Source organism: Histomonas meleagridis, assembly GCF_020186115.1.
Source record: "Histomonas meleagridis strain 2922-C6/04-10x chromosome Unknown scaffold_143, whole genome shotgun sequence".
Lineage (NCBI taxonomy): Eukaryota > Parabasalia > Tritrichomonadida > Dientamoebidae > Histomonas > Histomonas meleagridis.
Genome location: NW_027150929.1, coordinates 372,449 through 389,285, shown reverse-complemented (window position 1 = coordinate 389,285; position 16,837 = coordinate 372,449). Strand labels below are relative to the sequence as shown.

At 29.8% G+C, this 16,837-nt stretch overlaps 4 protein-coding genes across 4 annotated transcripts; 1 reads left to right on the top strand and 3 right to left on the bottom strand.

The window, feature by feature from the left end:
* Positions 1-1,683: 1,683 nt before the first annotated feature.
* On the bottom strand, positions 1,684-2,265 carry GO595_009977 (small GTPase; the record flags this gene model as incomplete). Its single annotated transcript, XM_067923722.1, has 1 exon — positions 1,684-2,265. One exon carries the CDS (start codon positions 2,263-2,265, stop codon positions 1,684-1,686), a length of 582 nt encoding a protein of 193 aa, XP_067769926.1.
* Positions 2,266-5,814: 3,549 nt separating this feature from the next.
* On the top strand, positions 5,815-6,948 carry GO595_009976 (uncharacterized protein; the record flags this gene model as incomplete). The annotated part of the gene is made up of 1 exon (XM_067923720.1): positions 5,815-6,948. The coding sequence occupies one exon, from the start codon at positions 5,815-5,817 to the stop codon at positions 6,946-6,948; it is 1,134 nt and encodes a 377-aa protein (XP_067769925.1).
* A 435-nt stretch (positions 6,949-7,383) lies between these two features.
* GO595_009975 (Clan CD, family C13, asparaginyl endopeptidase-like cysteine peptidase) lies at positions 7,384-8,382 on the bottom strand (the record flags this gene model as incomplete). Its single annotated transcript, XM_067923719.1, has 1 exon — positions 7,384-8,382. The coding sequence occupies one exon, from the start codon at positions 8,380-8,382 to the stop codon at positions 7,384-7,386; it is 999 nt and encodes a 332-aa protein (XP_067769924.1).
* A 473-nt stretch (positions 8,383-8,855) lies between these two features.
* On the bottom strand, positions 8,856-10,082 carry GO595_009974 (coiled-coil domain-containing protein; the record flags this gene model as incomplete). Its single annotated transcript, XM_067923718.1, has 1 exon — positions 8,856-10,082. One exon carries the CDS (start codon positions 10,080-10,082, stop codon positions 8,856-8,858), a length of 1,227 nt encoding a protein of 408 aa, XP_067769923.1.
* Between the last annotated feature and the right edge of the window lie 6,755 nt (positions 10,083-16,837).

Below are 16,837 nucleotides of genomic sequence, written 5' to 3'. Positions count from 1 at the left end.
TGCTGTGGAAAATAATCCAAACAACTTCCAAATATTATTTTGAAATATAAATTTATTAAAATAAATTTTAAATAAAACAAATAAATATTTTTAGCATTAATATCTATTCCTTCTTGTTCAAGAAGTAATTTAACTATTTCAAAATGACCTTTTTGAGATGCTTTCACAATAGATATTTTAAATAATATAATTGATTTCCAAATATTATTTCAAAACACCAAATCATTTTATTAAATTTTATATATAATAAATAGATATTTTTTGCTTTGATATTAATAACTTTTTGTTCAAGCAAAAAGTTAAACGTTTTAAAATTCATGAATTTATTAGTTAAAAAATAGTTAATAAGTTTTTTGGATTCATTAATTTTAACAATATCATTTTCATAAATCTATTTAAAAATATTATTTCTATGATATTCAAATGCAGCTTTAAATGCTCCTTTAAATGATGAATGATTTTGTTCACATAAATGAATTATTTCTTCATTTCCACCTGCAATTGCATATTTACCTGTATTCTTTACCTTTGCACCATTCATAAGTAAATATTTAAAACATTTAATTGCTTAAAAAAATGCTGCATAATCAATTAATGTAGCATTTTCTTGATTAATAAATGAGCATCTTTCATAAAGTGATGGTTTAATTATTTGATTAAAATTAAAATTTGTTTGTGATGATATTTCTTGAAGTTTTTCTATTTCATCATTTCGAATGATTTTTGCAATTTCATTTGGATTAACTCCTTCTTTAACATATTTCTTATGAAGTTCCCAATCATTCTTTGAGAGTTCTTCATAATTTTCAAAGAATTCATTTCCAAATGGACAAATATAATAACTGTTACTTATATTAAAGGTCTTTTTCTTGAATTCTTCTATTTCTTTATATGTTTTATGATGTAAAAAATATAATGATTCTTCTTTTTTTAATGACGAAAGATCAATAAAATTTTGATCAAACATTTTTTCAAGAAAATAATGTGATTCTTGAGAGTCAACCTTAAGAAGAAAATCTTTAAATGTATTAACAAAGTCATAATTACTCATTTTAATTTCTTTTTCTTTGTTTTCAATTTGTACCATAAAATTTAAATATAAGTTAAAATCTTTCATTTGTGAAAGAATTGATGAATACATGATTTTACTGAGAATAAAATTTGAATAAGATAATAATTCACCACTACTTAATATATCTATAATTGCATTAATAGATTCAGGAATGCTGTCTTCATTTGTTCATTAATGAGTTGTAGAAACCGTTTTTTTCAGAAATATTTCAATTGATTTCCATGCAAAAAATGCGAAATTAAACATAAATATCATTTTTTTTGAGCCCAGGAGATCGCTAAAACTCTGGCTTTGAGATTAACCATAAATGTCTAATATTTATGGTTAGGTTCGCAAAAAAAAAATAACTTAAGATTGGTTGGGCTTATTTACTTGAGACCAAGTTCATTGAGAATAATAAAAAATTCTCCACAAAACTACGTCGAGTTTTTTTCGATTAAATTTTTAACCTTTGATAAATAATGTCAAAAAAATTATTTTTTCACCAAAAACGGTTGAAAAGACACTTTTAAGGTTAACCACACAAAAAAAAAGAAATCATAACGTTCACTCAGAAATAATTTTTTTCGATATCAAAAGATTGAAAATATGTATTAAAATGTCTTTATATTCTAGAAAATTACAACGGGCTTGCTTGGGTCATCAACTCTTTCAACCTTGAGATTTAGTCCAAACACAGAACCTATAACAATTTGGAATAATTTCTTGATATTGATTGAATGGGTATTGGAGCAATAGACTAAAGGTGCACCAATAGCTGATGCGAACCTTTTAGCCTTGTTTGTTATACAAACCCTTTCTTGTTCTGGCAATTCAAAATATTTATCAAATTTATTTCCCACAAGAAAAACTCGTGCAGTCTGATTGCACTGATATGCCGCCTTATACCAATCCCTTAAAGCTGTGAGTGATTTAATATTTGATAAGTCAAACATAAAAATCATGGCGTGCGCGCCCTCACAACAAATATTTAACATATCCATAAAGTTTTTCTGTCCACCGATATCCCAAATTACAATATTTACTGGTGTATTTTTAACTGTAATTGTTCTTTCAAGAAATTGAACTCCAAGAGTCGCAATATAATCTTCACTAAATGTACCTTTGCAGTACTTAACCATAAGTGATGTTTTCCCAACCATTGTACTACCAATAAGAGCAATTTTTACAGTTACATTCCCATCGCTAGACATTTTTTTACAGAGAACGCTTTTGAGGTTTGTTTTTAAAAAGTTCAATGCAATCTGATCTGATTAAACGTTTTTTTTATTTCTGTTTTTTATCGTTTTCAATACAAAAATTGAACAACCACAAACGAAAGAAACCGATTTTAACCTTCTTATTTGGCCATATATACACACAAAAAGCTAAAATCCGAACGAGATTTCTGAGTGTACGTAAATTTAACATTATTCAATTTGTGAAATTATTTTATTTTCCTTCTCAAATCTTCCCTCATATGCTTCCCACTTCAACACATTGAGCGATTTCTAAGTTTTAGAAGGAGTATTATAGTTTTTGTTAAAGGAAAGGTTCTTGTTAAAAAATAAAAGCTTAACAAGAGGAACTTATGCAATAGAAGAGATAATTCAACAGTAAATACCTTAAACTCATTTTTATCCACTTGTAAGTTTTTCAATCAATTAACCGCTAATATCGCATTGACAAAAATTTTGAATTAAACCTCCAAATTAATTGATTTAATACACCGTATTTACAGCTTCATACTTATAATATATTAGTTATATTTTGATTTTTTGTAATTAACTTTATCAATTAAATCATATCTCAGAAATAATCAGTAAAATGTAATTTATATTCCGAGAAAATTTAAGAAATCTTTCAAAAGTGACAAACCCAGAAAATTTAAAATTCAGAAAAAAGTTGGCTGTGAAATTGTGGCTTAAAATGAAAAAATATCGTTACTTTCAAATCAGAAAGAGATGGAAGGGAAACCTAAAAAGAGGAATCACTTCAGTAAGGAAGAAGATGAAAAGCTCCAACAGCTTGTTCAAATCTATGGGGAATCAGATTGGAGTAAGGTTGCAAGTGAAATGCCAAATCGTTCTGTTCGACAAGTAAGAGAAAGGTGGCAAAACAATCTTTCTTCAAACATTCAAAAGCGCAAGTGGACATCTGAAGAAGATAATCTTTTAAAAATTAAAGTTCAAGAAATAGGTCCAAAATGGAAACAGATGGAACAATTTTTTCCAGGAAGAACGTCTTATAATATTAGAAATAGATGGAACTGTATTCGTGTTCCCTACACAGCATACCCAAATTGGGATAATTATATTAACCAAGATTTTGTTATTCCAATTAAACCAGTAAAGCAAATCAAAAAATTCATAATACCCTCAATCAAAATTATAGCAGGGGATAGTGAAAAGTATGTTTTTGATGAAACTCATTTAACAAATCCAATTCACCCCCCACAACAAACGGTTTGACGGTTTTATTTCAACGGTTTTACCCATAAAATTTGTTTTGTATTTGATCGTTAATTTTAGCGATAAATTTTCGAGTAAAATATTGGAAATAACTCTTTTCTTAGTTTCTATTCCGTGAGTCTGTTCAATGTTTTAGTATTTGAAAGCAAAAACCTTTCCACATAATTTTCATGATTAATATGATCATCACTTTGATTTACATATACATCATAATTTTCATATGAAATTCATATTTACTTTTTGATTTTGAATTTGTTTGCAAAACTTTATGCTTACAATGAAATCAATATATGGGAAAAAATATTTTTATAAAAACTTATTTAAACGTTCTACCAAAAATGTAAACGTTTAAAAATGGAGCATGATTCAATCATTGATACTTCTTTCTTAATTTATAAACTTGTACAAAAATTCTGTCCAAATAATTTAAATGCTCTTCATTTAGCCATAGATCTCTTAAAATCATTAAATTTTCAACAATGTAATTACAATACATCTATTTTTCAAAGAAAATGGAGTAATTATCTAATGTCTCAAGGGAAAAATTTAGAAATACAAAATATGAACAAATGTATGATTAAGATTGTTAAATCAATAAATTCTCCTAATTCTTTATTTCTTCTAATTGATCAAATACGAAATCATCCAGAAGAACAAGGAACTCAGGTTGCATCAACAGATAACGAATTATATCCTCAATCGTCAAAAATTCCTCTTGATTTTTTATTCGTTTTACAGGGAATTGAAGGCACAAATTTTAAATGGAACAACAGTCAGCAACGTTTTGTTATTTCATCCAAAATTTCACCGCATTTTTATAGTCTAGCCAAAAAAGTGAGTGATATTGGCTGTATGGTTCGTATTATACAAAAATTTCTTTCAGTCCATAACAGCCTTCTTTATCAATATGCTTCTATAGTTGTTCAAGAAATTTATGTCAAACATCTAAATTTTATATCATCCATTGAATCAATTTTTGATCATCTCACAGCTCCTCAACTCATTACAATGCTATCTGGGAAGCCAATTGATGATCTTAGATCCACATCGATTATTTGTAGCACACTTTTTGAGAAGAATGCTTCATCAATTTTCAATGTTCTTTATATAATTTCATCACATGGCGATCCATCCATTCGCTCTATTTCGATGCGGATGTGTGAGAAATGTTTTGAGTTCATCACTAAAATGATTAAATCATGGGTAACTAAAGGATATGTCAATGATCCATATTCAGAATTTTTTGTCCGGACTAAAACTGATGTTCAAATCTATTCCAATTGGTGGCATGATCGCTATTTCATTGCTAAAGAGATTGTACCATTAACATTAACAGAAGAAACATTACAAACGATTTTTTCTTCAGGCAAATGTTTAAATTATTTACGAAATTTTGATGAACCAATTGAATTAGAAATTAATGAAACATTACCATTTGAAGAATACATTAAAGTTTCATCAATTCAATCGAATAAATTAATGCTAAACTTAATCATGAAAGATAATTTATTAATTGATTCATTAACATATATACATGATTTCATTCTATTAGGAAGAGGCGATTTCATTGATGAAATATTATCAAAAGATTTACTAAACTTATCAAATAATCTTTCGATAATTATTCAACAATTCTCAATGAAAAATCTTCTCAAAATATCAATCAATCAGACAGATAAAGGTGTTGGGTTTTCTTTCGAAGTTGTTCCGCCATTATCCGCAATTATTGGTCCTTATGAGCTTCAAGCTTATAAACAAACTTCAGTGATCTTGTTTAAGATTAAGAAATGTCAATACGATCTTTTAAATGTTGAGCGTTCGACAAAATTATTAAGGATTCTGTTCTTCGAAATGTTAAACTTTTTAAACCTTGTATATGATTTCCTTCAATTACAAATTATTTCCAAAAGTTTTTCGAAACTTTTGGAAATAATTAAAAAAGAAAATCAAACATTTGACATTTTATTAAGTGAACATACAAAGCATACTTCAAATGTAGCAAGAGGTTGTTGGGTTTCTTCTTCTGGTCATCAAGTATATGATGAGCTTTGCGTTATATTGGAAGTAATCGATTCTTTAAGTGATCATACAATTGAACTTTCGGAAATTCATGAAAAATTTCATCAAGAAATTTTGAAGTTTAAGATAGTTTTATTGAAACACCAAACAAGTGGGCGTGAGTTGGTAGGTCCGCTTATGCGTACTTTCAAGAATATTTTTAAATAAATTGTTTTTAATTTTCTTTTTATTGGGTAAATTGAATAGTTTACTCCGATATTAACCGATTTACAGATGAAAAAAAAGGTAACAAATTTCTTTAGAATTGTTGATCCGTTTTTTATTTTTTGCGTTGTTGCATTTGTTGTTGTAATACCAATCGGATTTCTATGTGATTATACTCATCTCGAAACTCAATGTTCTGAACCTCCATTATTATTTTTACATGATGAACTAAAAGGCACAATTCCAAAGCCATTTTCAGAATTCATCAACTCTGCAACAAGCAGAATTCAACTTGTTATAAGTCAATTTAATCCACATTCAAGTTTTTCTCCATATTATGATTTATTAAAAAATGCAAGTGACAGAGGAGTAAAAATTGAAATTGTTACAAACTTCCGTGAGATCTATCAACAATTTAATTTTGCAGATGTTACTTTATTCAATTCATCAGAATCACAACTATTTGTTTTCTTTGCACAAGCCGATGGCAAAAGCTCTATTTATGCGTCCCGTCTTTTTGGAGCATTCTCAGTACCACAAGGCGATTTTCTCATACATTTTCCAAATTGCAAATCTTTTGCAAATGATGCATCATCTCTTTTTACATTAATCAAGGACACTGCTTTGCATGGGTTCCCAAAGTTATTCCCCAAGACGTCAATGCCTGGCTCAACTTTTCCATCAAAGCACAGCTTGCCAACCGGCGGTTTTTGCTTCTTTGGCATTTCACCACACAATATACAACCTCCTGGCCGGTTATCGCTTGAAACTCTTGCATCGTTATTTTTCGGGGGCACCCCAGGAGGGAACATCAGTGTACTCACACAAGCAATGTTTTCTAGTGTAGAAGTTGTTGAGGAAGACATGACAAAGATGTTACTTTCTGAACAGTTAGAAAAAGAAGCTTTGCAGGGATCATCAATCAAAATCATTGTTCCATTATTTGAAGCATCATCTTCAAAAGCAGAATATAGAAGTCTTATACAATTCTCTGGAATTGATATACATACAGCAAACATGTCATATGCGCCAACATTTTATACAAATGGGGAAAATTGCGGTTTCATGCCAATGCCATTTGAGTATATCATTGTTAGCAAGGCAATAACATTTGCGCTCCATATGACCGACGAGGGAGTTTGCACAAAGCTGGAAAATCATTTCATGAAGGTGTGGAATGAAACTCAAGTTTTCGTTTATTAATAAATTGTAATTGTCTCAACGAAATTAATATAATAATATGCAAAACAATGTTATTATAAATAAATTATGTATTCCTCAAAAATAATTTTATTTGAGGGATTTTTATATTTATTGCCCAATATAATGTATTTTTTATACTAGCTCTAAACTACTCTATTGTATTTTTCATTGTGTTATAGTTATTCCACCAATACCAAAATAAACATGAATATTTATGATAAAAATTGATTCTATTTATTAATCAAAAATTTGTGAATAAAACCACCTTCATGAGTTATATACTATATTTATAAGAGATCGTATTGCTAAAACACTAAAAAAAATAAAAAATAAAATCAAGATGAATATGATAAAATTGATCTTCATTTAAAGTCAATAGAATTGGGAAAATTATGTATTAACAAATGCTCAAAAATGAAATAACCTCAAGATCCTTTACTCTTTTAAGCTGCTGCCAACATCAACAATCGCTTGTATAACTTCTTTCTGACTATATTTAGCACATAATTTTTCAATTGCCCTAAATTTGATTGTGTCAACTTGGTTAACTCTCTTCAGTTGTTTGTAAATTTGCCTTAAAGATTCGAAATAACACTTATCATTAGTTTCTGTTTCGACGTTCTTAACGTACTCCGCAAGTTTTCCTTTTTCAAATTTGTCAACAAGTTTTTCTAAGAAAAAGTCGAACTTTTTCGTAAACTTCTCAGCTTCTTCTTCGTATTCTTTCATGGCCTTCTTCAAGATGCTTGGTCCCATTGGTGTGCCTTCTCTTATGGTTGGCCTCAATGCCCTAGATGGCTTATTTGGACTTAATGGTGTTAAGATATATTCTGATATTGAATCATTTCGTAAACTTTCATCACCATATATATGAACAACGGATTTTTCGGTCTTTTCTTTGACACCAAGATAGAAGCTTTGGATTGTTTGGTTAGGGCTTTCTTCCATTTCCATTAATGAGGCTTTTGTAAATTGATCAGTAAGATAGATGCCAAGAAAGTCATCATAATCTGCTGAGCTGGACTCTTCATTGTTGGAAGAGGCTGTCAGTATAGTTGTTGAAGGAACATGGATGGCTTCGCCAATACTTCCTGAAAAACAAGCCTCAATGAGGAATAATAGTTTTTTGTACTTACGTAATTTGTACATTGAGTTAAATGCATTATTAAGTTCATCAGCTAAAATTGAAACGCCATTTGCTTCTGGAATTGATAAAGAACCTGCATAACCATGATCGCTATAATACATAAAAACAATGTCTTTTTCTGTAGATGGAAGATTTGTCATGACCTTAAAAAAGTTTTCCGCTGTGACTTCTGAGTTTTTATAATTGATATAGTCATCACCTGGATAAACATTTTCATGTGTGTAATCATGGAAAATTTTTCCATAGTATGGGTTATAGGATGAATATACCAGGTCATTATAGCTCATCGTTACAATATTTTCTCGCTTGAACCCATTTTTGATAAGTCGAGTATACATTGAATAAACATCTGCCTGGTGCCTGTAATTAACGTATTGATAGGACCCGCATAGAAGAATTGCATAGTTTTCGGAATGTGTTAGTTGGAGTAAAAAAAAGAACATCGGCATTTGCTGTGTTAACCATTGAAAAAGATGTATTTCAACCGTTACTGTAATGACTTTACAACCCAACGCCGATAATTTTTGTAAACAAGTCAAAATAAAAAAATGATAGGCGTGAGTTAAAGCACCATAACATTCTTATAAGCAATAACATTAGCACACCTAAACATATCGTGAGTTATATCATCAAATTTGTAGGTAAAAGTTTTTTTTTATAAATATCGAAATGGCTAAAACTTAAGATTTAAAAAACGCCAAGCATATCAGTATAACATAATACTAAAATAAAAATTGAGTATATGTACATTTAAAAAAAATTATTTATATCTTTTTTGCCTTGCTAAAGTCAGCATTTGTCTAGCATATTCTTGTGCTTCGGCTGTTCTTTCTTCTTCTAATTCGATATCTCTCATGAACTCCAATTTTTCTCTTTCTCTTTCTGCTGCTTCTCTTTCTTTTTTTTCTTGGATTTGTCTTTTTTGGAACTCTGCGATTTCTTTTCTACTATTTAACTTATTCATTTCCAATTTCCACGTTTCATCATTATCTAATGTTTGTGATTCATTTTTAGGGAAATTTGTTTTAAATTTTTTCCGATTTCTTTTTTCTTCCATTTTAATTTTCGCTTCGTTATATTCTCTTCTTCTTTCTTCAGCTAATTTTTCTTGTTTCATTCGAATTTGTTCCATATTTTTCCGATCTTTTTCGAACTGAAGCTCATATTGTTTATCATCAAATTCTTTTTGTTTAGCTTTAATTTCCATTAAATTTTGTTGCTGAATTTCTATCATTTTATCTATAGCTGATTGACGATCTCTACGCCTTTTATTATCAAGTTCTTGGCGTTTAATCATTTCATTATCAAGCGCAATCTTTTGTTCCATAATTTTCTTATCTTCTAAATCTTCAATTTCTTTTTGACGCCGCTTCCATGCGATTAATGATAAGTTACTTTGGACCATATCTTCATAGTTCTTTTGTTCTTGTTCTTTTCGCTTAAGTTTAGAAAGTGCTTCTTCAGATAGAAGTCGTTGTGCTTCTTTTTGGAGAAGAGCCTCTTCTTCAATTTCTTCGGCACGTTGGCGCTTTTTTCTTTCATCTGCTTCGAGTTTTTGCCGCTTAAATCCTTCAGCAACTTCAATTGCTCGTTGACGTCGTTGTTGTCGTATTTCATTTTCTTTTTGTTCTTCAGCTGCAAGTCGACGCTTTTCTTCTTCTTCCCACTCTGCTTCTTGCTTTTGCTCTAATTGCTTTTGACGTTCTTTAACAAGAATTTGGCGTTGGCGTTCTTTATCGACTTGACGAAGAAGAAGTTTTGCATTAACATTTCGTATTTCTGGCTTTTCTTGGAATGCCTTAATTTGAGCTTTTCGCAATTGTTCCTTTTTTTGCTGTTTTTGGAATTCTGCTTCTTCTTCATCGATTTTTCTAAGATATTGTTCATGTTCTTCTTTTTGTCGCTGTAATCGTGTGACTCGTGCTTGACGCTCATTGGCAACAGAATTACCCCAGGTTTTGGTTACTTCTAGAGTTTTTTCATGCATACGTAATGAATTTGTTTTTTCAATTTCTGCAGAATTATCAACTTGATTCATTGGCCGTGCATATCTTTTAATCCTCTCCATTTCATTATGTGAAAGAACCGAAGTATTTTTCTGATTTTGCAAATTTCTTCGGTTCATTTTTCTAATAACGTATTTTGAGCTCCCTGTCGATGCACGTTTACTTATGAAATGTGAACTGTTTTTATCCGATAAGGAATTTGAATGAGAATTGAATTAAAAACGATCGTTTAAACACCTCACATATTATTATATCTCTATTTTCTTTATTTATATCTACTTATTATGGAAATATTTTCTAAACTCTTGAACAGTTCCTTTTGGATTTGTCTTTAAGAAAGCATATATATCTGCTCTTGGATTTTTCGTATACATTGCCTTGTATTCGAAAATTTTCTGTGTTTCCTTATTATTCAAAGAAAATAATGGGTTTTCAAGCATTTCCAAGACTCCACTATTCGTAATTTTCTTGAGACAAATAATACACAAATTCGGTTCCAGTCAACAATGTTATGCTTCTTTCCACATTGTTAAGCAATTGTTAAATATCCATTCGCCTAAATCTTCTGTATTTTCCAAATTAACGAGAGCTGCGCATATATCGATTGCAGGCAGAACTAGCCAAGATGGGAAACAATGTTTATCAAAGCAAAATCAAGCTACAAATGGTGATTTATCAATCGATTGTAACTATTGTTTCCTGAAGTTTGCAAAAATCGTTGAAATTAGATCTAGATTGGATAAAAAAATCATCTTCACTTATTTTTGTCTCATGTGCATACATATAGAGCGGCATAATGAAACCAGCAAATCTTGGAATCGCTATGTTTGGGATGGAGACCGTTTGAGAGTTGATCGTAACGTTCAACAAAAGACTCGTCGTTTGTGGATGACTTCACGTGAAGTTTGGGAAAATGGATGTAAGGAGAAGATCTTCGTAGATACGTTCTATCTCATAGTAAGGGAAATTATAATTTTGAAGTATATCTACAAGCGTATCAGTGATGACTCGAGCTCCATAGGAAATCTTTTGACTTTTTGCTGTACGGTCAAGAAGAGTAAGCAGATCCAGTGATTAGTGGTATTGCTTCATCTGGATATTCTTGTAAATGAAGATCTGTTGGGAGATAACTAAGCACTTTAAGTGACTACCAAAAACAAACTGGATTACAAAATAAGTCTAACACTGTAATGGCTTTTGAGTTTAAATAACGTGAAAAACTTTGGATATTTTGTATAGAAAGATCTCGTACATCTAAATAAATGCCTTCTATTGGAGTTGAAGTGTAAAGCACTAACAAAAAGATATGTTGGGCTTTCGCCAATAGAACATAAATAAGCACCATCTTTGGGATCAACCAAAATTTCACCACATTCATTGTTGAGATATGTTTGGATAAATTTTTTGAGTTCTTCCTTGCTATTGAAAAAGGCGTATTCTTCCTGAGGCTTTGAAAGACCATAAATCCTTGCAAGACATGAAATTCCTAATAGATACACGCCACAAAGATTTTCACGTCCAAAACTTCCTAAAATTCGAATTGTTTCATCGTCATTTATCTTTACTGTGATCTGTTGGTCATTTTCCATTTTTTTAAAACTTTTCAAATATTAAAGCTGCCACCAAAAATTGATAAGTTTTAAATTTGATGAATTTTATTATTTCATTTTATGGAGCAAATCACTACAAAAACAGAAGAACAAAAAGAAAATCCTCAGAAAACGGAACCAGAAACAAATGTAAACGAAGTAGAAAAAATAAATGACAATAAGCCAAATATTACAAAAAGAAATCAAAATAAACAAACAAGTAAATCAACAAAAACTGGGGAAGGACAAACAACACGTAGTCAACCACCAAGAAAAATCACAAAAATTCTAGGATTTATAAGTGATGGCAAAGAACCAAAAGTGGTCGTATCATATAATGACTCTCATAACCCAGAACTTATCACAACAAGCTATGCTCACAGCCATTGCTCAAAGCTTTTAGTAAAATACTATGAGTCAAAAATTAAATTCCAGTTTCCCAATGAAAATAACTCCAACCCAAGCCCTCTAAATTCAAATGCCAAAACCATTGAAGCAAACACAAAAGGAAATGTGGTGGAAAAGCCAGCAGAACAACCAAATACTCTAAAGAATCTTGTTTCGATCCCAAATTTAATCCATGAATTTCAGCAACGTCAACAACTAACTGGCACAGTAAATGAACAAGCTAGCCAGAAACCAGTGCTCACAGCAACAACAAGAAAATTCCAGTAATGTTTTTCCAAAATGGAGCTGGTTAAATGTTTCATGAAACATTGATATTGTTTAATAATAATTTGTGTTTTATATTTAAATTCGAATAAAAATCTTTTTATACATGAAATTATTGGTTAATATGAATAACTTTTAAGGAGTGGTTTTAAACTTCAGTGAAATTAGTTTTAACTTTTTGAATGTATGGGTCCATATAATACATGTCGTTTTACTTCAACCAAATTTGTAAGCATTTTATTTATATTGGAAGCCAAATAAGTGCTCAAATGGTGGTGTTGCTTTTGAGAATAGTACTGTTTTATTTCCACATTTTGAATTCGTATGTTAAGGGTCTACTCGAATCGTAAAATTTTTTACCTAAAATTGCAGAATGTGTTTTAAGTTAAATACTGAATAGTTTTTTCTCGTTTCAAAAGAATTCAGAAGGGAATTACATATTAATAAATTTTATATTAGAGTTATGAGCACCATCATTGCATATAAAATTATTTTCAAAATTAATTTCCAAAATATTTTATTTTGACATCGAAAATTGCTCAACCAATTTGTGGAATTGTTTATTAAATTGATTTCTATAATGAGTATCTTCTGAATCTGTAGAACAAAACATTGGTATAGATTGTAAATTAATAAAAGAAAATGCAATATTATTTTTCTGATAATTAAGATTCCAAAATTTTGTGTATATATATGGGTCATTTCTAAATTCATTTATGTTGTGATTATCTAACCAATCTTTTATGAGATATTCATCAACCACGCCAATTATATTACTTTTTGAAGTGATATATATGTCTTCATCTATTTTTAATGCACCAACACTTATTTTTACGAATTTCGGTATTCTGTTTTCAAACCACTCAATAATTTTTCCGATATTTTGTATTTCACACATCTCATCAAAAGTTAATATCTTAGAAGAAGTTATCCAGTTTTTTACGGTGTTTACACAGAGTCCACATAAAAGCTTTGATATAAAAATAAAAGGTACTCTTCCTATTAAAAAAACATCAAGCCTAATCTCTTTTTCTTCATCACAATAATGACCTGTTCTAGTACCTTCTATTCGTTCAATACAATAACCTAAATAACTATAATTATATTCTAAAATATTGTTTCTATCATTTATTTATATTTCATTATTAATTTCTTTGTCATCATTGATATGCTTTTGATGTTTTAGATCCCTCATATGTTTCATTCTAAGGTTTACTTCTTCTTCGTTTTTTTCAACAATTGATTATGCAGTTGGGATAATATAATTTTGTATTATTAACCCGATATCAACAAATATTCTATTTAATTTCTTTAATCTTCTTGAACATTATCGAAAACTGCGTTCACCGAAAGAAATAATCGAACGACCACGTATGTTTTCCGCTATGTTAATATGAAGTAAATAAATATCTTCTTCAGAGCTCCAATTTCTACTTTTCGATGGAAGATCGACAACTCCAAAAAATATTTTCAAAAACAGTACAAGAACATATTCCATTTTCAGAATTTTATCGATTTTCATTGAATTTTCACTATTTTTTGACCCAGATACAAAAATTTTGTATAAAAAATTTGTTTCGATTTTTTCTTAAATATTCATATTAAGGTAAATGTCTAAACCTTGAGAGTATATCGAATAAAGCCATGTAAACCTGACTGGACCAAAAAATGAATCAGGATCAGAAAGTTCCATGATGGCGGGAAAAATGAATTTTTCTTCGATTCACATGCACGATAGGTGTTAAACATCCGACTGCAATATGTAAAGTATATAAATTATCATCATTATTAGCTTTTTTTGTTAAAATCGACTTTTTGATAATAATACGACGGAATTGAACGTACCACTTGCGAGTCAAATTTTTTCAAAGGATTGTTGAGCCTAAACGAAGATCTTCTCTGAATATTCATATTGTGCCACTCGGGTATAGTTGTAAAGACACTTTATCGTTCATTAAGTATACAAAAAGTTTATTTCGCGCCAAAAAATGACGAAAAATTAAAGCTTACCCAGAGAAATCAATATTTATTATTTAGAGCTAAATTTTTTTATTTAAATAGTTAAACATATTTCCTGAATTTTCAAAAAACAGATTTTTAAGTTAGGGCTCAGTAGTTATCAAGATATGAATTAATAATTTTTCGATTAATAGAAGAAAAAAAATACTGTCTAATGAAATTTTTCAATTTGAATATTATTTATAGTACATAAGATGTAGTGATAGTTCATTATGGTTTGATGACTTAAACCCAATTTATTAACGAGTTATTAACGATCAAAATTCAGAATGAATTTTTTCGTATGCTCAAATTTCATATAATTGACGTATAAAATTATATTGGAATATAGCATGTGAATATAACTTTATTAGTTTTTTTATTATATTTCTAAAGTATAACTAAAAAAAATCAAAAATATCGAAGAAAAAATGGCTTTTTAGCGACCGTTTATAAATTGACAATGTGTCCTGTTTGTACTAGAAAGGTTATGGAACAATTTAATGAAATTGTCGACATTAACGAAATTATTACTACTAGAACTAGGTCACTCGGAGAAGATGGGTTTAAAGTAGTAAAAGCTGTTGAATAAATCGATTCAATAAATTAAGACATTTTATATGACGTTAATGACCTCGTTGGATCTTATAATGATTTTTATAATACTGTTATTAATCTAAAAACTAATGGTAAACTCATTAGAAGTAAATTTATTACGAAAAAATCCACTCGAATTGATAAGAAATATACATTTCATCCGAAAATTTAAATGAATGAATATTATTTATATTTATCCATAAATAGGATATTTAGCAAGACGGTCAACCTGGATAATTCGAAACTAAAGTATTTTCACACGAGAGAAAAATAACAATTGAGGTTTCGCCGAAATCAGTGATTCTCACGTCAAAATTTGAGATATTACTGCGAAAAGGTATGTTTAGATGTCAAACCTAGTTAAAATGACGTGATAATGTATCAAAAATATATGTTCTGATGTCAAATCTATTAAAAATGATAGGTATTGCTTCTAAAACTTCCTGAAATCACTGTTCTTCACCACTTTTGCTATTTCCAGAATTTCTACTTTATACAACTACTTACTTTTTATTTATCCAGGTTGACCGTATTGTTAAATAGTCCTCTAATATAAAAATAAAAAAAATTCTAGAATCCACACTCCTCCGCTAATGTTTAATAGTAAATACTAGTGTCGACATCTTCCGCTATTGCTGTCAGAAAAATAAATATAATACCAAAATAATAGAATTTCTCTACAATTATAAAATGATGGATAAAATCTTTGATAACATGGATGAAGAAATCAAGCGTACAGTTTAACAATTAACAGAAAGATCTACAAATGTAATGTTACAATATATTCTAGATAATAATAAACTACAAGAATGGAAACCAGAAGATATAGCCAAAAAGTATTTAAGCATCAAACCAATCAAACGTCGACGCTGTAGAACACGAATATTATCTCATGTACAAACAAATCAAACAACAATGGATGATGTTCTACTTTATATCAATAATGCGTTAAAAATTCTTAATCACGAAAAACCTAATGATTAATGAGCGCTTACGCGCGAAACACAGCAATGATGTTGTCACTAATTATTCCAGTAACTTTTACTACGATCATATTATTTATTTTTACCCTTAATGGTGTTTCATCATCTAATATTGATTGATTATGAAGAAATTCATCACCAATCTTATATTTTGATGAATTATTAACTTCAAAATAATATTCACCATGTGTTGCAAAATCAATAGTATCTCGATTAATGGTTGGCTAAAATGGGCTTTTGAGGCTTCTTCAAGAGGTTTTGTGACGATATCTTATGCTTTCAAGCAGGCGATAACAATTGATCGTCAAGTTTACCAAATCTCAACGAAGACTTTTTATCAGGCGTTAAGATATCATGGGATTTCTCATGATACTAAGCCTGGGCCTAAGGCATCCATTAGTATAGAACAAATCGAGCCTCTTATTATTGCCCTGAGAAATTCAGGTGTAATTATTGGGGTGACGAAAATGTTCTATACTATCAATGCGAAGAACGACTGTCCGAATTGCACTCGTTCTATTGTCCAGCAGGTATATGAGAAATACGGCTGGATAAAACATAAGAAACAAAAAGTGCAGAATCCAAGATGTCGTTAAGAAGCATTGATGTGCAACGCAATTTGGCATGTGGATATCCACTTTCCTGAAAAATTGCAAGGTTGCATGGTGTATGGAATCATTGATGATCGAAATAGATTTCTAATTCGATTATGTTGCAGCAACATGTGCGGTTGAAATGGAAAAAGCCATTCAAGATGATGAGCCGATTGGTGCCATTTGGACAGATAATGGAGGGGAAAATGTTGGAAAACCATTCCTCAAATTTTTTTTCTGAAGGTGTACTTCGAGATCTGGCAAAAAAAATTTCAACTAAGGGGTATTTTTTGCATATGGAAAT